Raw genomic sequence first — 27,596 nt, 5'->3', positions numbered from 1 at the left:
AAATCAAAATATTGTGAAAATCGCCTTTAAAGTTGTCCAAATGAAGTCCTTAGCAATGCATATCCACTCACAAAAATAATTTTTTGATATATTTACAGTAGGAAATTTACAAAATATCTTCATGGAACATGATTTTTTCTTAATATCCCAATGATTTTTGCATAAAAGAAAAATTGATCATTTTAACCCATACAATTTATTGATGGCTATTACTACAAATATACCAATGCGACATATGACTGGTTTTGTGATCCAGGGTCACACATAGCTAACTTTCAACTTTTTAATTCCAACCCTTTCGGGTCCATCCTGTTAATGTTTCTACCATAAATAATCTATGATTAATAAAATGCTGGAGCATAATCCTGAAAGTTAAGTATTCACTTTCCAGAAATACTTTCATAAATCACAGCAGCTGAATAACTGTATAATTAGTTTAAAGAGCTCAAAAACTACTCTAAGGAATGATCCAGATACTGTATAACGTGAAGTGAAAAGAAGAAGGATGTCTTATAACTCTATTAGCTTCCTGAAGACATAGGTAGGAAAGGAGGCATGTGGAGCTGGCACAGACTGAAATATTGTGATTCATTAGCATCCTGTTCTATCAATGAGAGCCTGGGAATCATGATATGAACAGGAAAACACTTTCCTCTGTCCTGCTCATTCAGCAGGAAGTAATCTGTCGACTTGTTTATGAATGAACTGCGTGTTCCTTCCTCTATTGCCCTCAAGCTTAGGGACACAGTGTCAGTAAAGAGGTGGGAATTATTGAAAAATACTGTGTTTATATAATACGTTTGCATCATTAAATGTTCTATTAGTTTTTTTTTATTATTATTATTATTATTTCACATGTTTTGTAGAAAGGATATAAGAAATAAAAAATAAAACTGTTATTTTATTTTCCTTAAATAACAATATTTATTTGTATTATTGCATGTGACTATCTTTTGCAACACAAACAAAAGCAATATTCATCTAGGATATTTTAAATGATTTCTCAACAGCATAACAATGAACAGTATGTGACATTTGTACAATGGAAGACACAGCTTGTTCAATTAAACCTGGCAAATATTGAAAATATATTTACCCTTTGATACATACAAACAATAGATATTTATTTTTATACTTAGACTCTTTGAGAACACTGTTGAATATATATATATATATTTTTTTTTTTTTTTCATAAAGCAAAATAAAACAAGCTTTAAAAGTTGGCAGAAAGAAATGTACAAACAGCATAAATTCAATATCTCTGTAAAATATTTTAACAAATATATTAACATAATATTTATACATTTGGTTCCACTTTGTAAACTAATCTGATTTGTAAGTATTGCATATACAAAGGGTGAATGAATGCTACCCAAGAAGCAAGACCTTCCTAAGAATCAAGTAGAATGAGTACCATTACCTCAAGAAATTACACAATAAAGTGGCATTGTGTCATGTGTCACTCTTTTTTAGGACTTTAAACATAAAATAAAAAAAAGCATCAACACGTCTACATCAGTGCTATACATGTGTTTTTAGATAAGGGATTTATTAAGTTTTGAACAAATCACGTTTCACCAATGCAATGCGTAGTATCTTGCATTTTGTTATTTGCTTAGCAGTTTATTTGCTTAGTATTTTTATATAAGACACTATTGCGTAGTAGGAGGAGAAGTATTTTAAATGTCATGAAAATGTTAAGCAGATCACATTTTTGTATTTAGTTCACAACATTCAGGGAAAAGCAGACAATGGCTAAAATTACTCCTGTTGTGATCATTTTTTCTGCCCCACTAATCTGTTCACTCATACTGTGTAAGAGGGTTTTGTGTTCTACATTCAGACACGTCATGTGTTACAATCTAGTTGAATGAGACATCACTGCGATATTATCAACAGAGAGCCAATGTGAGCGGATTAAGACAGTCACCAACTATTAAACTGTTGTCAAGTAGAGATGCACAGAAAGGAACAGAAATTCTTGTCCAAATTCTGAACCCACAAATCTAAAAAACTGAGTTCTCATTTTAAATTAGCCTTTGTCTGGAAAAAACTATCAGTTCTATTAATGATATTTATCAAGAGATTACATAACTTCCATTTTACTCTTTCTGCTTTAGCCAATGGCGGTGTCTTATGGCATTTTCTGTGGTCAAAATTTCTGTGCATCGATATCATCTAGTGTAGTGCATGTGTCTTTATCCATGCTATTTCTACGCAAATGGGAAATAGTCATTGTTATATCATATTTTATATTACTGTTGAATGCAATTCTTGAGGCAGAGGAACAGGGAATGGCCATGATTTACGCAACAAGGTGAGAAAGTGACTGAATCTGAGGAAACAGGAGCAAAAGGTCGACCATATTTGGTAATAAATATAATATGTTCTTGAGTAGTTATTAAATATTATGTGCAATAACCACCTCTGATTAAGTGGTAAGACACTCTGCATATCAAAACTCTTATATAGCAACTTACTATGTAATTGTTTAATAAACTAGATATTTAGAAAAATAGAGTGAATACAATAAATATTACATATTTTGATATTTTCTCATTGTTTAGGTCCAGATAAGTAGTCGCAATTTTGCCAACAGAGAGAGTAAGGCTTTGGATTGGTCATGTGAGAACATTCAATTTTGGAGGAAAAAATAAGAATTTTTTATCTCTTCTAAATTGCGTACATCAGTACAAGTCTTTTCCTGAGAAAGGACTTGTGGAAATCTTTTAGACATCATTTAAACTGACTAAAATGCCACAATTGTAGCTATTCATAGGATAGGGCAATAAGTACCTTACAGTTGTATATGTCAGGTAAATGAAGATTACAGATTTCAGGGTAAACTATATTCCAATCAATGTTCTGAATTCAAAGAACCCCAAAACAAAGTGTTCACATCAACAACATTAATAAAAGTTCAAACATGCAAGTGGCATGTATGTTTCATGACTCTTGTTACCAACAGAGCAGCAGCTTTGCAGATCCTAAAAAAATGGTACAGATGGTAGAAACAGGAGTAGCATGTTAAAGTGGCCTCACTAGAATAATCACAACCCAGCCGCCTGACGTTCAGCATTAGGATGAGGTGCAAAGGTCACAGTTCGTTTACAGCAGCATAGTCCAGTCCAGACCAGTCAAGTCTAGTTACTGGTTGAGCTTCCACTTTCCCTCAGTACCAGCACTCTGCTTCTTGCTCAATCTGAAAGTAAGAGAGAGAAAAAAAGAAGATATCTTTAAAGCTCTATTTGAACAAAAAATATAACCACAAGCAATGCAGAGAATGAAAAAGTGTGTTGAGGAAAAACTGCACTATAAGTAGAACCTCTGAAGTCAAACCATAAAGCACCTTAAACATTTATAAATCCATTTTTATGAATTGAACCCATTAAAAAAAACTGTGTTAGAGCAGTCAAAACACAATTAATGCCCCAACTCACAACAAAGATCTTTTTCTTTCTTCGCTCAGTACAAAATACCTTCTGACACTTGTGTTTTCTAAAATAAAACAACATGCATACACAGAAAAAATAAAAGAATTCTCATATCTTATTTGGATGTCAGATCATGACATTAAATGCACCTCCCTTTTTATAACAGTTTTTTAACAACAGTTCCTGACTAGCATGAGGGATTAACCCATGATGCACAGTCATATTTAAACCTCTCTCAGATAAGCAAGGGAAAGTGTACCATGTCAGGAGGGATGGCGCTAGCAGCAGTCTTAATCATCTACTGTCCACAGATGGGCTAATCCTGATATAATTCCCTGATAATCTCATTGGAATTATAGTCACAGACCAAAGAAATGGGAAATCTCAGGGTCTTTCTTTGCTAGGTCTGGGGTGATCCTGAAGGGTATGAATTACATAATGGTTAAAATGATGGCAAAGCACTTCAGACTCTTATTTTACATGAAAGGAGATGGAGAATGGGAGATAAAATGCAGCCAGTGATAATGGCAGGAGCAAAAATATTTGTGTAACATTTAATATTTGTTTCTTGAAGCAAAATAGGAACATTAGTCAATAATCCTTCAATAAAGTGGACTTCTCAAGTGGACTGTACTCTTCAGGAATGTTTAATATACTTACTTCAAGACAATGTGGAGTGAGTTCATATAGTCAAGGATAGAGAGGTGGAATCTGTTAGATAAAAGACTAAAATATTAAATTTCCAGATTTCCTGACTTGTTAAAAAAGTTGATGAAATAAAGTCACTTGTAAATGAAAGTAACTGTGAGGTCAAGATGCAACTTTGTCAATGCAGCAGGGTTGTGCACCATTCAACATTGAAATGAGAATTCTTTTTTTATTCCAGTTCAGTTCCTGAATTTGAATTTAATTTGAATTCAAATTGTAGCAAACAGTATAAATAACTGCATTTTAACGTTGAATGTAAGGCATCAACCAAGCATTGTCTGTGGGTATACTTGTGTGATGTCAAGTTATGAAGTAAAATATCTAGCTTCCACTAGACCACCTTCTGTATACAATGTACGAAGAAAGTGTAAAACACTTGCAGTTCAAAAAGCTTACGCTACATCCTACGCCTTCCCTATTCAACTTACGGAAAAAGTGTAACTGAAACGACGCCAGTTTATACTTTCTTCATAACTTGAATATGGAAAGCGGTCTGGCAGAAGCTAGATATTTTACTTCATAACTTGCTAAATATGAATATTTTCCTTACACAAACGCATCGCTTTGCTTCAGAAGGCCTTTATTAACCCCCCGGAGCCGTGTGGAGTGCACGTTTATGATGGATGGATGTGGATGGAAGCACTTTCTTCAGCTCATACTCGTGAACCCTGTTCACTGCCAGTATAAAGCTTGGATGTGTCAGGATGTTTATTAAAATATCTCTGATCGTGTTCATCAGAAAGAAGACAGTCATATACACCTAGGATGGCTTGAGGGTGAGTAAAGCTTGGGTAATTTTCATTTGAAAGTGAACTAATCCTTTAAAGCTTAAAACTTTGGTTAATTTAATCCTGAGCAATTTACATAAATTCCAATATGTTTCAGGGCTAATGAGTTGCAAGGATGTCATTAAAGACCAAAAGGCTCAGGCTTGCATGCAAGTAGATGAATTGGATGGTGACCCTCCCTTTTTATTCAGATGATGAGATTTAGGGTTTGCGTGATAACGGTACCAACAACCATGTCTGCAGCCTATAATGCAGTGTGTAATGCTGAAAGCTCTAGGCAGCAGTGAGTGATGCTTGGAACAGGGACAAAGTCACGCAATGCTGATTTAATACACGCATGACATAGCATCTCTACTAGCTTGCACATCACTAGATAGGGATGTCACAGCACCTCCAACTGTGGAACAAGAGAGCAACTGAGTCCTCTAAGAAAGTGTCTAAGCTGTGGATTTAATAAGGGTTAAAAAACTTTCCACTGCAATGGGTTAAAATCTAGGCCTATAATCATCAGAGACGCAAAAACTAATGAGGCTATGCAAAACCATCCCGGAAATGCTGTGACGTCTGCATGAGGACATGGTTGTTGTGAACCTGCATGAATGACTGTCTATGTCTCAGTCAATGCTCCTTTCATCCGCCTCAAAACAAGCCGCTGAACAATGTCTAATCCCCCACTCTCCCCTAAGAGTAATCTCCTCTCGCTCCTGGCTAAATGTGGGTAACATTGACAGTGTTGACATGGCTATCTCAGGCGGGAACATCCCGGCCTAGTTTAGCCAGCTCTGCAGAGGTGGAGAATCTGAGAGAACTGCTTGGGTTAACAATTTTTGTTGCTTAAATCTTAGCGTGGTTAAAGTTAGAGCTCAGATTAGAGATGCAAAGTCTTGGGAGCTGACATTAAGCACCCCCTAATAAAAAAAAAAAAAAAAAAACAAAGAAATGTCTGGCCAAATATTCAGTTTAGACTCACACAACTAGTCAATATATTGGAAAACTCTTTTCACTAGCAGACAGCATTTAAAGAAATAAAGAAATAAATCATAAAGGAAGTGAACAGAAAGAGTAGGCATTCTAACCTTCTTCTGTTAGTGTATTGTTATAATACATGCTTTATCATTTTTGATAAATAAAAAATAAATACTTTCTATGGTAACTGACTGGTGTTTACGTAGTGATATTAAGCTGTAAAGTTGTAAATAACTGTTTCTTTAAGTAGCTAAATGTGGGATGAGAAAGTAACAACAACATACTGTGAAAAAGTAAGAAATTATTCTATAACCTGGCACCAGGAATGTGAGGGAGAGAGAGAGACAGAGAGAGTCTAGTTTCGAAATAGTATAATAGTAACTAAATTCTCTGAAATACACACTCACTGTCCTTGTGCTGAAGTTACACAAAAACGTTTGTGTGCAAGTGTGATCTTTTCTGCTGTTCATACACATTCAGTCAGCCTGAAATATAAACTGTACCATTTCACACCTTAAAATTAGTGATGCAACGAAATTTCAGCAACCAAAAATTTTCAGCCAAAACAACCAAAAAAACAAAACAAAAAAACAGTAATGTTTAATTAGCTCTTCTCGGATGATGACACACTTTGACTGTGGCAGTGTTTTTGTGTACACAATGTGGATAAGCTACAACAGGTAAACATGTCAGCAGGGTGGATGCACTTCCCTGTGACCAAAAATGATGCTAGAGTAGCAATATGTAAAATTTGTTTGGCTGAAATATCGAGAGGCAGCTTGTTGCTGAAGAACTTCACTACGACTAGTAGAATTTACAAGACACCTAGAATAGCATAGCACTTTCACATTTTCTTTTCCCTCTGCAAACTGCTGCTGATCTTTATCTCTCTATCACTGTTTCTCTAGCTCTCCATTCCCCCACCCCCGCCCCACTCTGGCTGAAGGGACAAGCACTAGCCACTGTCCTGGGGCAGAAGCAGATGGCCTGCTGTCATTAGTGTATTGTCTGTGCTGCTGCCATGCCTGATAACAGACCTGCTGTGAGTGGAGCGGCAGGTGCACGCACACACACACACACACACACACACACACACATACACAGCCCCACACCCTTCTCTGCTCAGCCATCTGCCACACACGCAAATGCACACAAACTCCTCAAGGAGTATGATTCCAGAGAGAAGGAGAGCGTGAGTGGGCAAAAGAGAGAAAAAAAGTTTCGGTAACTCTTTACTTACTTTGTGTATAATGTATTATAAAGGTATTCATTATGTACATAATAATGCATTATATTTTTTAATAAATAATTGTACCCAACGCATAAAAATAGAAGATGTAACTAAAAATGAATAGATAAGTATTATTATGATATTATAACTGTTACAATAATTCATGAGACCATACAATGCATTATAAGGTGCATTACAAGGCATAATTAATGCATTAAATGCTTTTATAATGCATTATACAGTATATAAAGGCTTAAAGTAAAGTGATATCAAAGTTTCTTATGAAATAAATGTCTGAAAACAACTTCTTGAGGACTTGGTCAAGATAAGTCTCCTTTAGCAAAATTTATTTTTTATAGCATTTTGTATTGCAAAGAATCCCTATTGACAGATGAATTTGTGAATTCTTGAACAATGTTTAATTTTCTTCTGATGTTTATTTTCAAAGGTCTGTTATCTTAAAAATGTTAACATCTCATTAACTGGTAGTATCATACTAAAAGGTCAACTGTAAATGCCATGCCATACTAGGATGTCTGAGTATACTGTATGTATGTGTGTGTGAATGAACAAGCATGTGCTTGTTCTTTTCTCGTTGTTCTTTTATGGAAATACTCTTTCCATTTATTGCCATTCACATTTAGTAATTCTGCACAGTAATGTATGTGCAAGGGCAACATAATAAACCCATTAGAGGAGATAGACAACCACCTACGGCGCAATCTCTTGAATTGGGGGTACCTATTAACCAAGCCAATTTCACTGCGAGCCCTAGTAAAATTTCCTGTGCTCAAGTACATTTTTACTGATAAATCCAACAGAGAATCAAACACTATCAGTACACTAATGTGATACCATGCTATAACATGGTATATCACAGCAGGATGATTTTTGAAAGGTAATTTTGTGAAATGAGGCACCTGTTCTCTTTCTATATGTGATTTCTCTTTCACTACTAACTATGATACCAATTTTTAATTAATACACTATGTTTTCACCGGAGCTGTTTGAAATTTTTTCCACATAAAAATGGTAACACTTTATTTTACAGTGCTGTAGTTACACATTACTACATGTACTTACTATAGTACTAACAGTAAATTATGCATAATTACAAGTAACTAACCCTAAACCAAACCCTAACCCTAAATGTAACTCTATAGTAAGCACATGTAGTTAATTAATAGTACTCAGTACTTATTAGAGTAATTACAATGTAACTATGGCACTGTAAAATAAAGTGTAACCAAACAAACTCATAACTGCTTCAGAGTTAGTGGACAAACAGAAATGAAAGAATCATTATGTTTGACAGCACCTGCCACTTTGATTTAAAAACAGGTTCTTGTCAACACACTGTATGCTATTATGTGGCCTGGCAGTGAGTAGAGAGAGAGAGACCAATACTAAAGCTGAAGGTGAAACGAAAAAAGTGAGCATTCGCCTCTCCCAGCAACCTTTGCCCAGTAAGGCATTCCAAGCGTGAAACATCATTGTTACCTGACAACGACCCACAAACAACCACCTGGCTTGTTTTTCCTCCTGATTGAAGCACATGGCTTAAGCCTCCATCAGGCCCTCCCTCTTCTGCTCAGCCAACCCATAGACATGGCTGCACATGTTTTTTTTTCAGAGACAAAATGCAAACAAGCTCTTACCCCACCTCCTCCTGCCCACTGTTTTCTCAAGGCTCAATACTCAAGACAAGAAAGAGTTAAACTCACTGTGCTGTCCACTATCCCTCCTTTGCCTGATGTTTACACTGCAGGCTGCCTGCAATGAAAACTACCAGCCATGAACAGCCTTTTAACCAGTGGGGATAATTTTGGCCCACAACACTGCCTCCAATTGAGGCGTTATGGAAATATGGGAGAACCAGATGATGTTGCAGTACGTGTCTCAGAACATGGTATGTTCAATCTTCTGTGTACTGCAAAAACAGTGCACAGGAATAAGCCCCAGGCACAGCACTTTATTAAGAGCAGCATATTTTTCCGGCTTGTGACAGGCGTTTGATCTCACACACGCCTACATATGATTCAAGTAAGCAAATTAACACATGCACTTTTGCAGGAAATAGGGCCTATGTCATGTGTGAGGACTATCTGACATGGGAATAATTCTTAACCTTATATAAGTGTCCATGTTAATGGGAAATGTCATGAGGTTTTATGAGGTTTGACTGAATAAACAGGGCATAACAGAATTAAGAATACAATGTGAATGATAACAGATCTGACTTAGAGCACCCAAAGTAAACGGAAATTAGTTTCTTGGAAAGGACGGACCAGGCTATAGTCTTCTTGAACGAAAACACTGCTGCGCATGTGAGCCAAATGAGCCTCAAAACAACATTTCTCTCTCCTCAGTGCATCATGCTCCATCCCCTGATAACAGCTCTATTTAATAGCTCCGTTATACACAAGCCTACAAACCTTATTTCAATGTTTAACCGCTAACGCACTTCAGTCTGTAAAAAGCCAGGTTAGATCTAGTTTGGGGTAAATAAACAAGTGTGCGCGCACCGCTCTATACTGCAGCGTCATAGTGCCTGCGCAGTTGCGTTGTTTACCGCGCGCGGGCACTCAGATAGTCACGTTTCTCATGCTTCAAATTTCTCTGGAATTCCTCTGAATGAAAAACACCTTATCAACACCATAAACGCCCCATATAATGTCACAAATAGCCAGAGGTGCAAACCTCAATAAATATTTTGAGTTACATACTTATATCGTTCCGCCCTAGTGTTTTGTTTCATTATTTTATGTACTGTGTGAGTATAATTTCGATGCAGTTGTCCTAAATATCCTAAAATATACACATTTACAGTTATAATAAACACACAAAAACATTTTATGCTAATAGAAACATGGCCTATGTGTGTGTGTGTGTATGTGTGTGTGTGTGTGTGTGTATATGTATATGTATATATATATATATATATATATATATATATATATATATATATATATGTGTGTGTGTGTGTGTGTGTGTGTGTGTGTGTGTATAGTATAGTATAGTATAATTAAATATTGCAGTATATATATATATATATATATATATATATATATATATATATATATATATATATATATATATAAAGAATTTTAATTTGGAATACTGCATCATCTTTTCATCTATTACCAGTTTATGCCAGTCTTCTTTTCAATCATAACAGCCCATCACGTCATCTGAACTCACCTTGTACAGTGGTTGCAGTCTCTTTGAATCCCAGACACACATATGGAGTTGCATGTAATCCATTTATTCCAGCTTTACAGCAACCACCAGTCTTGAAGCCCACAAGGTTTTCACAATTGCCCATCTCTTGTTTCTCCATGAGGTTTAAGGCGATGTAGTTAAGTCCATTCTGATAACCAGCTGAAGTCTCTCTGCACATGGGAGACCCGTACTCCTCATCAGAACCTTCACTGCTTCGGACAGAGACGTTCTCAACTGAGGCAGAGCTGTGTCGCTTAACATTGTGTGCAAAAGAAGGAAAGACAGGTGCAACTGTGGTGGTGGATGAAAAAGTCTCAGAGCTATGCCGTCTCCGGCCCTGAGGGTCTGCTCGGATCACCTTTGCTCCTCCGTTTGGGTCTACAGAGGAGGCAGCCAACAAGAAAGCACCAATTCCTTTTGACACTCCCTGGTCGCTCAGGTTCAGCCTTTGAACCCTGCTAGTGGGGCTGACTGAAGCACTCTTATCATTCTCAGACAGGAATGGAGGTGAGATGGGACCATTGTTGAAACTCATCTCAGTGTAATTGTCTTTACCTGTGCCAGATGAGCATGGTGAGTTTCTTCGTTCACTGAGGAAATAAGCCCCCTCATCAGCTGGGCATGGGCATTCAGCCAACTCTGGCATTCTATCCAGGGGACTGCTGAGTGCTTCTCTCAGTTTATGAGAGTGTGAATTCGGATTGAGGTTCATGTAGTCTGAGAGGGGGGATCCCTGTCTGAGGTTGGACAGGGAGGCCTGGCTTTCCACAGAAACCATAGAGGGAGAAGAGCACTGTGTAGCAGCAGCAAAGTCTATGTTGATGTACTCACCAGGGCTTTTAGGCTCACAAGGGAGAGGATGTTCAGTCATGCTGGGAAGCATCCTCAGAGTGTCTAAAGATAACCTATTGGGTCTGTTGACTCTTGCTCTCTGTGCCATGCCATCAGGGCGACGGAGAGGGGGCAGGGCAGAAACCCTGTTGGCCTCTTCTATTGGATTTTGGCTCTGGGGACTCATCAAAACATACTGGTCATCCTCTGCCCGTTTAGGTGCCTGTCTTAGAGATGGGGAGGATCGTTGAGTTGTTTCACATTGACCCAGGAAAAAATCTGGTGGTGTGGGCGAGACATATGTGTCAGTCGGTGACATATTCATGTATTCTCCATTCACAGCTCTCCCATCAGAGCTCTCCAGTGAAAACTTGGATCCAGACCACATCTTCATGTACCCGCTATCCTCTAGAGATCCACTGCTGGGTGAGTTAGTAGTGCAGCCACTGCCTGTGGGCTGAGGATGTGACCTTGGATTAATGATCTGCTTGGGTGCTGAAACACTCATGGGACTCATGGGCATGTAGTGCTCATTTTTGGCATACTGAGGTGCCATGCCTGGTGTCATGGGCATGTAGCCATCATCAGCCACATTACTGTTAGAGCCAATGTCAATGTTCCCATAATCTTCTGGGTATGAGACCTTAGGAGATGCAGAATTTGTGCTCCGTCCAGAGTGGCTGTTTGCAGCCCTCATCAGCATGTATTCATCAAGTGACGCTGAGGATAGCTGGGAGTGTGCTACCTGTTGTCGCGGGGTTGTCAGAGAATACGTCCTCTTCCTGTATGTCTCCACCTCCAACATATCTCTGCTATTTGGCCACATCTTGTTCTGGGAGTTGGATGGCCTGTCCATCACCATATAACCATGGGGCTCACTGGCTTCTCTTGAGGGTGGTGTGCTGGAAAGAGAAGAAGGTGTGTCACTCCTGTTTACTAGGTTGTACCTCACATCCCCTGGGCTAGAACTGTAATCGTCACACGAGAGGAAGCCAGAGCCAGTATCATTTGGTGACCCAGAAACAGAACCACTGCAGCTGGAGGGTCTGTGTGCTGTGGATGAGATGGAACCATTCATGCTAATTGAGGACAAACTTAGTGGGCTTACAGCAGATGGAGGCGAATGGGACATTGTCGTTGACATGGACCTGCTGTGATGAAGCAGTGAAGGTTCTGATGTCCGACAGCCCACAGACACCGTGTTAGATCTGCTTATGTGGTTCCGGCCGACAGTCGTCGGGCTTCCATTCTCAGATATTGATATGGAGACTGGCCTGGTCATGGTACCTTCCCCTTCGCTCGCTGTCCGTATTCGACAAGAAGAAAACTTGGTGACAGGAGATGTGGCTGCTGAACTGTCCGTCCTTGACCTCCTCACCAACCCTGTCTGACTAGGGGGTAAATTGTTTAGGTTTCGCCGAGTCGGTACAGATATGGGATTTGATCCCGACGACTGGCTTTTGCTGCGTGGTCTGAACTCTGACAGCTCTTTCATCGCTTTCATAGCTTCTAAAATGGTCTCATGTATATTTTGTGCCACCACAGAATCGTCTGCTTGCATCCACAGCTCTCCAGGTCCAGTAGAGGCAGATCTTCCAACCTCAATGAAGAAAAAGCTATCAGAGTGCCCACATCTGCGTATATTCATCAACTGCAGAGTCACAGATGCCACCTCCGAGTTAAGTTTCACAAAGCTAATTGTCCGACTTGATAAGCACAGCCTGTAAACTCCAGTGATATTTCTGCTCTGCCCAAGTCCCTTTGCTTTAAGATTAACTTGCCATACCTCCTTATACGCAGCATTCACTGGTGTAATCACGCCGTAATTTCCCTCGTCGAAGCCCACCAGAGATGATGCCGAACTAGAAACGGAGCTGTCACACATTTTTCCCTTACTTAATAAATCAGTTAAATCTCCATGCCAACTCTCCTGTTCTTGCTCATTCTCCGCAGCAACAGCAAAATACTCGTCCTTGGTATAGAGAGCTATCAAATATCTGTGTTTCGCGTCAGCGCGCTTGTTTATGCTCAAACAAGAGTCGAGAAAAATTACTCTTTTTGCAGCGGACTTGTTTTTCCATTTCTTTTCATTCTCATAGTACTCCAGCCGCGCAGGGAGTCCGTCACTCTGATCTTTCAAAACAAAATAGCGCCGATGTCCATGTTTTTGCTTCTTGAGGTATCCACATTTTTTGATGTTGTTTGAATGAATGATGTTGTCATTTGATAACGAGTATCCCCCTTTAAGAGGCGGACTTGCCATACTTGCGTTTACAATGTATTTACTTAAGTTTCTAGAACTTGTTATCCATCCGTAGTAAAAGAGATTTAAACTTAAATATCCGAGAAATTGAGATTTCAGCGCTGTTTCACCATGCGACGTCTGTTTGTTCAGAGCAAATAACTCCTCACTCAGAATGACTGAGCTTAAGAAAAAAACAACATGTGACGTTATACACAGCCCATCTTGGAACAGTGAAGAAAAAACAGTCATATAAGGCGGCGCGATCTTTAAGAGGCGTACTTGCCAAGCCAACGAAGGAGTTGCTCATTGGATTCATTGGCCAGGCGAAAAGATTGACAGTATTTTGACAAATCCGTGACGTAGTATAGGCAAATCCCCCTTCACACAAGCTGTTCTCCCCTCCTCCTAAAATAAACAGCGCTGTGTGGATGACACATCTACTGTACATACGCACTTCGGTGCTGCAGAGACTTTGCGCCTGGTTAACAGTAAAACGTGTTTTTATGTCGCAGATAAACTAGTTTCGAATATAAGCATAATATAGGCCTTCCAGTCGACATGTTTTAACCTGGAAATGAATCAAACCTACAGACACATTCAAACACATTCGATAAACGAGTCTTTCCTAACATAATGCGATGGCGACAGAAACAGCTGAAGATCCCTATTTCAGAATTATAATTTAGTCAGACCCAATGTTCATTTTAAAAATGTGTCAGGCTCTGAAAATACGTACGTGAGGGAGTGAGAAAACGCATGTCATTTATTAAGTTCGAGGCATGGAGTCCATTTTAACTTGTAAACAAGCGTGAAGTCGTAGTGCGCGTGCTGCGTGTTACATAACGCATATGATGGTCTATTTTTACACACTCGGGTGTCCCTGTCCAGCAACAGTGCCTGTGAACTAGCGTGTGCGTTACACATTGTAAAATATAGAAACATAAGGGTTTGGACTAAAACATTCCATCTAGTTTTTTTTAGTGAATGTATACTATCTCGCATTCGTTGTGCCAGATGGATTTTCAGCGTGGAATAATTAGTTTGAAACCATCGAAAAGGTGGTTTGTTAAATAAACTCCTATTTGGTTTTGATACTACAGCCGTACTTTAGGGAGACTAGGAACTTTCTGGAATGGCAGAAATTAATCTGTTCCAGAAAAAAATTAACTGGGCAGCACGTAGAAGTGAAAATACGCCACCTCTTGGTCATTTGTATCAATACAAGAATATACATATCATCCATTGAAATCATTGCATCATGGTTTATAGTTCAAGTTTAAAATTGACCTTTGCATTTAGTTAGATTATGCAAGCATTGCTGTAAGACCAACAAGTTTGTAGCTGTAGCTACACATATACCACAGACAAATGTTTGTGTGGTCTTAATATTTCTATTCTCAGTTGAGCATATAAATGCCTGTACCAACTTCTTTAGTTTTGTTATATTAGTCTAACTGCATTTCATAAATAATCTAATGAGCATTTGTGATATAAGTAATGTAGGCTACCAAATTTTATCCAGCAGCTTACTTGAGTAGGAAATATTAAAGGATACTATAGCCGTATTTATTTTAATAATGGGCTACATAATAATAATGTCTTATGACTCTGCTGCTTTTCTGCTCCCAGGAAATGGTGTCACATCAAAGACCACTGAGATATGTTTTAAAAACGTCTATGTTTTGCTATAACTGTTGCATAACATTTTTCTGAATAGTTCTTCCTTTACAAGAATGAGCATTTTGTTCTTTGCAGCTAACTCATAAAATAAAAGCAGAACAACACTTCAGTCTGTGGATTTCATTGTTATTATTATGAATGTGTGTGTAATCCTGGGATTTAACATCTAGATGCAACTGGAGGCTATTTGCCAAGCATGGCATTGAATTTATAATACGATGATACAGTGGTACAATAATACAATACAATGGTACGATCATTGTACCAGTACCCGTTTATCCAGCAGGAGTTCACTGGCTACTGGATGCGGCTCTGTGATTGGTTTCATAATCTGTCCCTTAAAGAAGATTATATACTAACAGCATGGCTGATCTACCTAGGAAAGATCTGTGGCCTTTATACCCCAATTCTGAAAAGAGCAGCTGTCTATTGTTAATACTCTCTGTCACACGCGCATGCAAACAATCCTATGGATTAAACGAGCTTCAGATGAATGATTGCTGTCATGTTGCATTTTCCTCAGATTCTGTTGTGCTGTTGTTTGTTGATCTGATCTGATGTTTTTGCATCACACAATAGCATGTGTTTTGAGGCATTAGGGGTCTCTAATCTTACACAACATTGAAATAAAGTAAATAAAGCCCATTGATCAAAGCTTATCCACAACAAATCTACTTAGGCAAGACTGCAGGCCTCTATGTGATGGGGTGAGCTGATGTTGGGCCAAGAAAATGAAAACATTTAAAAAAAACAGTGTAGCAACATGTCTTTTTGTATTTACATGGTCCTACTTTGTTACATTACTTATACTGACATTTTAAATAGATGCATGATCTAATATTGCACAGAAATTCTATGAAAACTATTACTTTTACAAATTACAAATTAAATATATTAAAGAGGAACATTTATTAATGTTTAATTTGTAACAAAAACTTGTGGTGTTGCAAATCCAGCATTTATTTTAAGAATCATTTATCTTGTTTTATATATGTTTATGTTTATATTTAGCCTGGATATCTGACTACTATTATGACAAACAAGACCTCTTAAACAACATCACTTAAATAGCAGCAGCAGCCATACACAAAGAAAAAAAAACAAGAACAAAATAAATCTAAATATATTCAATTCAAATTATTTAAATATTAATGAATAAAGTAAAATTAATTGTTTTGTTTTGCTTCATCACTGTTTTTTTTTTTTTTTTGTCAAAGAAATTAAATCATGATAATTCAGGTGTGAATAGAAAAACAAAAACATATTTTAACTGGGCATGGGGTGGTGGATTAGGTGTAAGCTTTTTAATAATTGTTTTGCTCACTTTACTTCACCAATGTCGATGATCTGAATATTGAAGATAATTTTTTACTGTAGTAGATCACTTTAAATTAATTGCATGTAATGTTGAGCATGTAATAATACATCAATAACTTTTGTTTTCAGCAAATTTGAATTCTGCTTTAAAAAAAATATTCCCCAAAAACTTAAGCAGCAAGACATCTATACACATACACACACATTAAAATTTCCTTACGGAATTATCTAGAGTACTGTCAACCCCATTGTATCCTCCTGCTCATTTATGTTGGACAAAGGTGATTTCCTCTTCCTCAAATTTGTTTACGGTCCACTAATTAGGCTAATTATCCAAGCATAGATTATGGACCTACCAAAAGCAGATTGGGATGCTGGATGTATTTTTAACCCAAGACTTGTTGTATTTGTCTACTTTGAGATAATAGCCTGGAGACCAAAAGTTTGACAGTACATCCTTGGAGTGTGGGTGAAGCAAGACGTACTTGTATATACATTTATAAGACACTCAAAAAGAGAAAATCCACAGTGTATGTTGGTTTAATTATCTCCATGCTGAGAATGAAACGGATAGTTCCATTCCTTGATTATGATAGGCTCGGCTGTTTTCAAATTTGTTATAAAATACTATATAAACACTGACCTGTGACCTCAATGCATCAGTATTACTGCATCCGTCATGCTGCATATGTCTTGCTGTGTCTATGTGTAACTTATTATTTGTTATCAATAAATTCTTACATTTTTATAGCATACATTTGTGTTTTTATATTATGAAGCCTTGCCAGTTAAATAGTAATCATTTTATAAAATGAATAAGGCCATGAAGCCATGGTTTGCAGTGATTTTAAAACAGGAGGTTATGCTATGCATCATGCCTTACAATGGTCACTTTAAACCACAGCTTTTGGGGGCTTATTGTGTTATTATAAAATGGACTCGAACCAAATGGATATGCACATAATAACTAATTAATTTGTTTGGTTTTTTTGTATTTGTTATTGTTTACAAAAAGAAGTTTATTCATATGTGCTATTAATATACTTATTTTAAACAAAAAAAATAAATAAATAAATATATATATATATATATATATATATATATATATATATATATATATATATATATATATATATATATATATATATATATTATATATATATATATATGTTACGTACAGAGACACGGAGACAGAGGTAAAAGCAAACCAGGTGAGTTTTATTTCACAATAGGCAGAGCACTGGGTGATAGCAAGCAGATATGTGGTTCTTGAGAGATGAATGGAATGTAATACTGTCCTTTTCAAACTTGCAGATGCTGGAGGAGAGATGCACTGGAGGGAGACGGCGGAGACACTCACACACACAGGCAGGTAGGCACACGAGGAGAACAGGAGACGACGGAGATGAATGAGATCGCTGGAGCAGGTAAGTATGTAGTTGGGAGTCCTTAAGGTAAGCATACATGTGCTGTAGTGCAAACGAGACCGGATAGTGAGTGTGTGTGAGTGTGGTGGCTTTATAGTGGAGATAATGATGGTGCTGATGATCTTCAGGTGGCGGTGATTAGTATGCTGGTGATTGAGTGTGCGTGGGTAAGGAAGTGAGGTGGAACCTGACGTGTCTGTGACAGTACCCCCCCTCCCACGGCCCGCTCCTGAGGGCCGCGGACCCCGACGTCGTGGTGGTCTTCCTCTGGGGCGTGGAGCAGGTCTGTCTGGGTGGTTGGTGTGGAAGGTCTGTAACAGAATAGGATCAAGGATATCATTCTTGGGGACCCATGAGCGTTCTTCGGGGCCATAGCCTTCCCAGTCGACGAGATATTCGAGTCGACCACCACGGCGCCGGGAGTCCAGGATCTCTCGAACCACGTAAGCTGTGCCGTCCTCCAGGATGAGTGGAAGGGGGGGCTCGGCGGCTGTCACGTCAGGTTCTGTGGAGGGAACAACAGAAGGGTGGTGAGGTTTCAGCAGTGATACATGAAATGTGGGGTGAATCCTACTGTACTGTGGAGGGAGTTGGAGTCGGTAGGTGACGGGGTTGATCTGCCGAAGGATGGTGAACGGGCCAATGAAGCGGGGACTCAGCTTCTTGCAGGGCAGACGCATCCTGATGTCCCTGGTGGACAGCCAGACCTTCTGCCCCGGTTGGTATACTGGAGCGTCGGAGCGCCGAAGGTCGGCTGCCATCTTGCGTCTGCGCAGGGCTCTCTGCAGTTGGTGGTGAGCTGAGTCCCAAACCCTCTCGCTCTCCCGGAACCAGTAGTCGACTGCAGGGACGTTGGAGGGTTCCCCATCCCAGGGGAACAGTGGGGGTTGGTAGCTGAGTACGCACTGGAAGGGTGTTAGTCCAGTTGTGGCTTGGCGGAGGGAGTTGAGTGCGTACTCGGCCCAACCCAGGTACTGGTTCCAGGAGTTCTGGTGGCCGTGACAGAAGGTACGCAGGAAGCGGCCTATCTCCTGAATCTTCCGTTCCGTCTGCCCGTTCAACTGAGGGTGGTACCCAGATGACAGGCTGACGGTCACACCCAGGAGGGAGAAGAAGGCCTTCCAAACGTGAGAGACAAACTGGGGTCCTCTGTCGGAGACTATGTCTTCAGGAATTCCGTAATAGCGAAACACATGGTTAAACATCAACTCAGCAGTGGCCATGGCAGTAGGTAGACCCTCCAGGGGTATCAGACGGCAGGACTTTGAGAAGCGGTCTACCACCACCAGGATGCATGTGTGACCGTCAGACTCAGGGAGGTCGGTGACGAAGTCCACTCCCAGGTGTGACCAGGGTCTCTCAGGAACGGGCAGAGGAAGAAGCTTGCCGGTGGGAAGATGGCGAGGACTTTTTGAGATGGCGCACTCCCTGCAGCCCTGCACGTACCTCCTGACATCGTTGGCCATGTTGGGCCACCAGAAGCGTTGTTTGAGCAACGAGAGGGTCTCATTGGCCCCCGGGTGGCCAGTGCCAAGTGAAGAGTGGGTATTGTGCAGGAGTGGAGTGCGACGTGCCCGTGTGACGTATTGCAAGCCTTGGGGGCAACCCGGCGGAGTGCGTGTGGAGGCATTGGAGGAGGGCATGGTTTCCTCGGACCACTGGATCGGGTTTACGAAGATGGACTCCGGTAGAATTGTTTCAGGAACTTCAGGCTTTTCTTCAGGGGAGTAGAGACGAGACAAGGCGTCAGCTTTGGTATTCTTAGAACCAGGGCGATAAGAGATTGAGAAGTTGAACCTTGAGAAGAACATGGCCCAGCGAGCTTGACGAGGGTTAAGCCTCTTGGCAGCCTTCAGATATTCTAGGTTCTTATGATCAGTGAGAACTTGAAAGGGATGAGTAGCCCCCTCCAACCAATGCCTCCACTCCTCAAGGGCAAGCTTGACGGCCAGGAGTTCGCGGTCACCGATGTCATAGTTGACCTCCGCCGGGTTGAGCTTGCGGGAGAAGAAGGCGCATGGATGGAGTCTACTTGGTGTCCCCTGCTGCTGTGAAAGAACCGCTCCCACTCCGGTGGTGGAGGCGTCCACCTCCACGACGAATGGGAGATCTGGGTTAGGGTGGACGAGGAGGGGAGCGGTTGTGAAGGCTCTTTTAAGGGTCTCGAAGGCGTTGGTGGCTTGTTGGGACCAGGACAGAGACTTGGGCTGATGACGGAGTAGGTTGGTGAGTGGACTGACGATGGTACTGTAATTCTTGATAAATCGGCGGTAGAAGTTGGAGAAACCTAGGAAGCGTTGGAGTTCTTTGATTGTTGATGGAATGGGCCAGGACTGAATAGCGGAGACCTTCCCCTCGTCCATGCGGATGCCACTGTGATCAATTATGTATCCCAGGAAATGGACAGAGGGCTGGTGGAAGGAGCACTTTTCAGCTTTAAGGAAGAGATGGAATTGCCGTAAGCGTTGGAGGACCTCCGCAGCGTGGTGGCGATGTTCGGCCAAGCTCCGGGAGTAGATGAGGATGTCATCAATATATACCAGTACGAACTTGTGGAGAAACTCCCGGAGCACCTCGTGTATGAAATCCTGGAATACGGAGGGGGCGTTGACCAGGCCATACGGCATGACGAGATACTCGTAGTGTCCGGTGGGCGTGACAAAGGCGGTCTTCCACTCGTCCCCCTCACGTATCCGGATGAGGTTGTACGCGCTGCGGAGGTCCAACTTAGTGAACACAGTGGCAACCGCGGAGATGTTCCAGGGCCGCTGGGACGAGGGGAAGTGGGTAGCGGAACTTGATGGTGATCTTGTTGAGGGCACGGTAATCAATGCAGGGCCTCAAGCCTCCGTCCTTCTTAGCCACAAAAAAGAAGCTTGAAGCAGCAGGGGAAGTAGACGGGCGGATGTAACCTTGTTCGAGTGCCTCTTTGATGTATTCCTCCATGGCCTTCTCCTCCGGTAGTGATAGGGGGTAGATGCGTCCCCTGGGCACTGGCTCACCCGGTAGCAGATCGATGGCACAGTCCCATGGCCGGTGTGGAGGAAGCTTGGAGGCGCGTTGCGGGCAGAAGACGTCACTGAAGGGGGCGTAGTCCGGGGGAACATCCACAGAGCGCTTCTCTACAGGGCTTTCGATGGACGTGGCATTGATGGCGAGAGACTTGGAGAGTGGAGATTTCGGAACAGGAAGCGCTGGGAAACAGTCTGGGAAGCAGTGGTCGCCCCACTTCAGGACTTCGCCCGTGCGCCAAGAGATGGTGGGATTGTGTTGTTCCAGCCACGGGCGCCCTAGAACCACGTCAGCGGTGGATTCCTCCAGAACCAGCAGATGTATTTTCTCCGTATGCAAGATGCCGACACAGAGTTGAAGAGGTCCCACACAATGACGGATGTTCCTACGGCTCAGGGGTTTGCCCGTGATGGAGTGGATTTGATAGCTAGTCGGAGACGGGGAGATCTTGAGCTTGAGTTGACGACAGAGGGTTCCTGAGATGAAGTTTCCTGCTGACCCTGAGTCGAGGAGCGCCACCACTGGAATAGAGGCATTTGCAGCAGTAAGGATTACAATAGTAGTGAGTGGTTTCATTTTCTGAATGGAGATCGCTGGAGCAGGTAAGTATGTAGTTGGGAGTCCTTAAGGTAAGCATACATGTGCTGTAGTGCAAACGAGACCGGACAGTGAGTGTGTGTGAGTGTGGTGGCTTTATAGTGGAGGTAATGATGGTGCTGATGATCTTCAGGTGGCGGTGATTAGTATGCTGGTGATTGAGTGCGTGGGTAAGGAAGTGAGGTGGAACCTGACGTGTCTGTGACAATATATATATATATATATATATATATATATATATATATATATATATATATATATATATGATTTTAAAAGAAGTTTCATCTGCTCACCAAGGCTACATTTATTTAATTAAAAATACAGTAATAATAATAATATTTTAGTAATATTTTGAAATATTATTACAATTTAAAATAACTTTTCTATTTGAATATATTTTACAAAGTAATTTATTCCTGTGATGGCAAAGCTGAATTTTCAGCATCATTACTCCAGTCTTCAGTGTCACATGATCCTTCAGAAATCATTCGAATATGCTGATTTGCTGCTCAAGAAACATTTATGATTATTATCAATGTTGAAAACAGTTGTGTACTTTTTTTTCAGGAGTCCTTGATGAATACAAAGTTCAAAAGAACAGCATTTATCTAAAATGCAAAGCTTTTGTAACATTATTAACACTACTGTTCCAAAGTTTGGGGTCAGTAAGAATTTTTATTATTTTGAAAATAAATTAAAGAAATTAATACTTTTATTCAGCAAGGAGCCATTAAATCTATCAAAAGTGATAGTAAATACATTTATAATGTTACAAAAGATAATATTTTAAATAAACACTGTTCTTTTGAACTTTCTATTCATCAAATAATCCTGAAAAAAAAAATATTGTACACAAATATTTTGTACAATTGTACACATTAAATGTTTCTTGAGCAGTAAATCAGCATATTCGAATGATTTCTGAAAGATCATGTGACACTGAAGACTGGAGTAATGATGCTGAAAATTCAGCTTTGCCATCACAGGAATAAATTACTTTGTAAAATATATTCAAATAGAAAAAAATTATTTTAAATTGTAATAATATTTCACAATATTACGTTTTTTATTTTATTTTTAATTAAATAAATGCAGCCTTGGTGAGCAGACAAAACTTCTTTTAAAACATTAAAAATCTTACTGACCCCAAACTTTTGAACGGTAGTGTATGTATACTTTCAGTCTACTTTTTATGTCATTTTCAGAAATATACTAAATGTTCCTCAGAAATAAACTCAAAATAACACTAATGTTAAGTATGTTAAGTAAGTTAATAACTGCCATATACAACTACTAAACTAGTAGTTTACTTAGGGTATACTTCAAAGTGTATTTTCATAAACTATAAAATGTGCTACAAGTATTTAACTAGTAAACTATCAGCATACCTATAAGTTAACTTGTATTATTGCAGTACAAAAAAATAAAAATAAAACGAAGTTGTAAACCAGCCGTGTACTCAATGTTTTCCTTTAAATCCTCCTATGTTTCTGATAAGAATAAACAATGAACTTATTCTTAAGCCCTGAGATATGAGAATAAACAATCAGTTAATGCAAATATCTTATAAACTGTCAACAGAGCTATTAGTAGTTTGTTTCGTACAGGCCTAAGACTGAGGAAAAAATTTACATTCTAATTCATATTTAATATATAAATTTTTTTTTCATATTTATGAATTTCCTTAGAATTACTGCCATGTGTTTAATGTCCTTTATATTCAAAATAATAAATTGTAACTGTCAGATGGTTGTTTTTGTGAGTTACATGGTCCCTAATAGAGGACAAGACACAAACAATAACATTCAGTAAGCCAGTCAGTATTAGCTGGAACATTCATCTGACATTTTAGTTTAATGATTTGAGTTCATTATGTCGCCAAGAAACAAAACAAAAAAAAAAAAAAAAATGAAATGAAATGAAAGAAGGGATGAACATGTTTGACTTGTTTGACTTGGGTGAGAATCGAAAGGGAGGCCAAAAGGAAAGGTGGGGAGGACAGCTCTATGAGACTTCCTTAATTATTTTATTTCATTATTTTATTTTATTAAACAATATAACAAAAAAACTGATAATACATCTGAAAACAAATTCTTCCTTTTCACAAGCAAATGAATTAAATATGTGAAGCCATGGCTGTTAGATGGCCAAGGTGGGTGTTGTAGGAAAGAGAATATGGAGCTCTGCAGCATCAGCAGGTGAAAATTGGCCTACTGTATGCACACAATCATGAGGATTGTTTATGACATGATATCTGTAACATGAGGTAAGTATGTGTGTGAGCGTGCTTGTGCATGTGTGTGTGTGTGTGTGTGTTTATGTGACATATCAGGACACAAATTTGTATAATGACATTTGGGTATGACATAGGTATTACAAGGACAGGGTGACTTATGAGGACATAACCCCATGTCCCCATTTTTCAAAAGGCTTATAAATCATACCGAATGAGTTTTTTTGAGAAAGTAAAAATGTGCACAGTTTCCTGTGATGGGTAGGTTTAAGTGTATGGTTGGAGTAGGGGGATAGAAAATACGTTTTGTACAGTATAAAAACCATTACGCCTATGGAATGTCCCCACAATTCACAAAAACAAACCTGTGTGTGTGTGTGTGTGTGTGTTTGCATTTAGTTCAGGGCAAATTTTATATCGATAAATCTGCAGGAGAAAGAGACAAACCCAGATAATAATCCACACTACAATTTTGCATTCTTGGAAAAGTTAGGGTTAATACATTTTGGCTTTCAGTTGTTACTTAAAGAACCTGTTATTTGTGGCACTATAATGTAAATGACACTCAGCACTACTCATTAATCCTCTGATATTGACTTATATAAGCCAAAGAGAAACACTGACAGTGTACATGGTCTGTTCACTAATTAAGTTTGTTCTCTGCGATTGTGTACACTGAACTTGCATGACAAACAGCCTGATAGCAGCCTGAAGGTCACTATAATTGGAACTTCTTCTGTCACATCTGGTGCTAATAAGGGGAAAAAATATGCCACTTTGTGTCCTGGACCATACCCTTTCTTTAAATGCAATTATCACACCAAATTAAAATACTGGATACACCCATTGGGCATTTGACTGTGCTTTTAATTTTCATGAGGAAAAACTGAATTTTATAGTCTGGCATAAATTTCCACAAATTATTATTATCCTATAGCTTTTTACTTTATTTTCAATCACTGAGCCCAGAGATGACTGAGGGCTTATTTCTTCTTTTAGTGTCTTCTTTCAGAAGCTTAAAACAGGACTGCTGGTGAGCTTCATGCAAAGGCCAACTTAAAGAGGATAGGTCATGAAATCCTCAGAGTAAAGAAGCTTTAGCGTTCTGTTTGTAAACAGGTGCCACCTTGAGACATTGAGAGGTCACTCATAAGGTTAGCCATCTTACAGTGTATCCATTGCTAGTTTTCAGCCTACAAAACAGTCAAAAAATAATTCAGATGACTTACAACTAAGAAAGACATCAAATCTGTCTGTTTGAGAAATGGATTGTGATAAAACTAATTGAGCTTCATCGATTACTCATAAAATGTAATAACACACAAACAATTTTACTTTACACATTTTTGTTGAATACATTTAGCTAATCATTCAAAGTGCAGTGTAGGAAAAAGTAAGTGAACCCTTGAATATAGTAACTTGTAGGTCATAATTTAGCGACATCCTAAAGCAGTGCTAAACCATAATGCTCCTTCCACCATGCATCTCAGTTTGGATGAGGCTTTGGTATTGGTGTACAGTGCCCTTTTTCCTTGAAACCAGGGGTCTCCAACCCTGCTCCTGAAGAGCTACCGTCCTATAGAGTTTAGCTCCAGCCCAAGTCAAATTACAGACAGATGTGTTGGAGTAAAGTTGGACCTGAAATCAGGGTTGGAGTCCCCTGCTCTAAAAACAGTTTTTTGTTTGTTTGTTTGTGTTTGTTTGTTTGTTTGTTTGTTTGTTTTTTTCTTTTTTCAACTAATCCATAGAACGTTTTTCCAGAAGCACAGTGGAACATCCAAGTGTTTGTGAGCAAATGTTAGACATGCCTGAATCTTTCTTGAGAAGACCATATTTGTCAGCAACCAGGCTTTATGTGCTTTTATTTAAAGGGCAGGGCACCCGCACTTCCAACCTCATCTCCTTAATTGACTCCAACTAGCTGTCGGAGAAGTCATAACACACATAACACTCCAGCCCTGTCAATGATGACTCAATGTCTTGAACAAATTTTTGGAAATTGTTTGTGTATTATTAGTTTAGTCAGATTTTGATTGTCTATAATTGCGACTTATTGTAGATGAAGGTCAGACCACAATTTATAATCAATGCAGAAATCCAGATATTTTCAAAGGTTTCACAAACTTATTGTTGCCATTGTAGCTGAATTTAATAAAACGACTGGATTAATATTGGATAGTTTTGTGGATGACATTTTTATTGTCCAAACTAATTATAAGGTGCAAAAGCTCATGGTTTAGCATGAGTACTGCGCTCTCAGCAAAAGCAAGGAAAATTCCCTGTTACGTTAACAGGTTGACAGCTATGTCTGTTATTATCAGGTTTTGGCAGAAAAGAGAAAAAGCAGTGGAAATCCTATTTCAAAAGCAATGATGCACTTTTCTTCATGCTGTTAGAGTTGACCAGATACACCAATCACCATTGCTGAATAGAATTCCATTGCAATGTGGACAATAAATTAATTGATTTAAATGGATAGTTCAATCAAAAATGAAAATTTACAAAAATTAATCACTTACATCACTTAATTTTTGGGTGAACTATCCCTTTGAACTAATTAATTAATATCTGTTTGACCTTATCTACAGAAGCTTAGATATCTTAAAACTATTTTTTTTTATTAAGTCTTCACTCTGTCATAATTCAAGCAGCCCATATTTCCTTTTATAATGAATTTGTAGGATTCAATGTGTCCTATTCTCCAACTGGTGCTGCTTCTTTTAACAGAGGTTTTATTCTGTAAAACGTGCAAACGTACTTTAGTCGTATTACAAAGTATAAAGCGACATCTAGTGGTGGAACATCGTAGTAACATTTTGGCAGAAAAACAAGCAGAAGACTGTAAACGATGGAAATAACTGAACAAATTACGAAAACAAATTTAGCAGACAAAAAAAAAAAAAAAAACACATATTTTCATAATGTAATTAGTTGGTGTAGTGTAGTTGGTACTATAAACTGTTATCTTTACACTTATTTGTAGGCTAAAAAGGTTGATTAGGTTATGTTGTTCACATTATATTTCGATAATATAATAAAGATGGAAAAAGAGAGTAAAATGGACGTGGGCTGTTGCACATGAGCATATTTGCTGAAGAGTGTTTGGACTTAGTTTCTTTTTGCCCTCAAGCTGTATACCCAGTATACCCAGTCTTAGCACTGTCTCAGTTTCTCAAAAGCGCTTCTTCTCTGCTGGTGGCCTGGTAAAGTGTTTTATGGCATCATACTGAGTCATCTTTATGTGCAAGGGAGGTAGGCTACATATTTGTATACCTCGTAGTTTTCATCTCACAGTCACAGATAGCTTTTTATAGTTATATAGGCTAAGAGGGCTTTAGCTGTTGTGTTATGAGTGACCATTATTCTTACGCATACACTGCCCTCCAAAAGTTTGGAAACACTCCTGGCAAAGTGTGGTTTTGGACGATATCAGTATAAATCCTTTTTTCTTTTTTTTTTTTTTTCTTTTTTTTTGGTGCAAATACATTAAAGTAACTTGACATATCATTGAAGACCAGCAATAATAATTTTCATTTTGATTACATAATAATGGCAATATGTACATGTCAAAGTCAAGCATGCCCCTTTGCCAGCTGTGATGCCTGGTTACTGGTTTAAACTTGACCCAGGTTTGTAAAAGATTTTTGGGTCAGCACACCTTAATAGCTTCAACAATTGATTGCCAATTAATTTTAGAATACAATGAAGCAATTAGAACCCAATTTAGGTCAGATAGCTGCTAATGGTGGATATTTTGATTAATCGATTTTTTTTTTTTTTTCTCTCCGTGTATAAACTGTTTATGTAATAAAATATGTTTTCGTAGTTTGTGTTGTCCCAGTTATCAGTGCAAAATTATCACAAATTAAAAAGAATTCATGCCAGTATTGTCCAAAACCCCACTT

General features: G+C 39.0%; 1 protein-coding gene across 1 annotated transcript; it reads right to left on the bottom strand.

The window, feature by feature from the left end:
• Positions 1 to 899: 899 nt before the first annotated feature.
• On the bottom strand, positions 900 to 14,225 carry irs2a (insulin receptor substrate 2a). The gene is made up of 2 exons (XM_048197081.1): positions 10,329 to 14,225; positions 900 to 3,202 (listed from the first exon to the last, which is right to left on the bottom strand). Exons 1-2 carry the CDS (start codon positions 13,672 to 13,674, stop codon positions 3,198 to 3,200), a joined length of 3,351 nt encoding a protein of 1,116 aa, XP_048053038.1. The 5' UTR covers positions 13,675 to 14,225; the 3' UTR covers positions 900 to 3,197.
• Positions 14,226 to 27,596: the final 13,371 nt, after the last annotated feature.

The sequence above is a fragment of the Megalobrama amblycephala genome, linkage group LG7 (assembly GCF_018812025.1).
Source record: "Megalobrama amblycephala isolate DHTTF-2021 linkage group LG7, ASM1881202v1, whole genome shotgun sequence".
Taxonomy (NCBI): Eukaryota; Metazoa; Chordata; class Actinopteri; order Cypriniformes; family Xenocyprididae; genus Megalobrama; species Megalobrama amblycephala.
The sequence above is the reverse complement of the archived record's forward strand: the minus strand, read 5'-3'. Positions and strand labels throughout refer to the sequence as shown.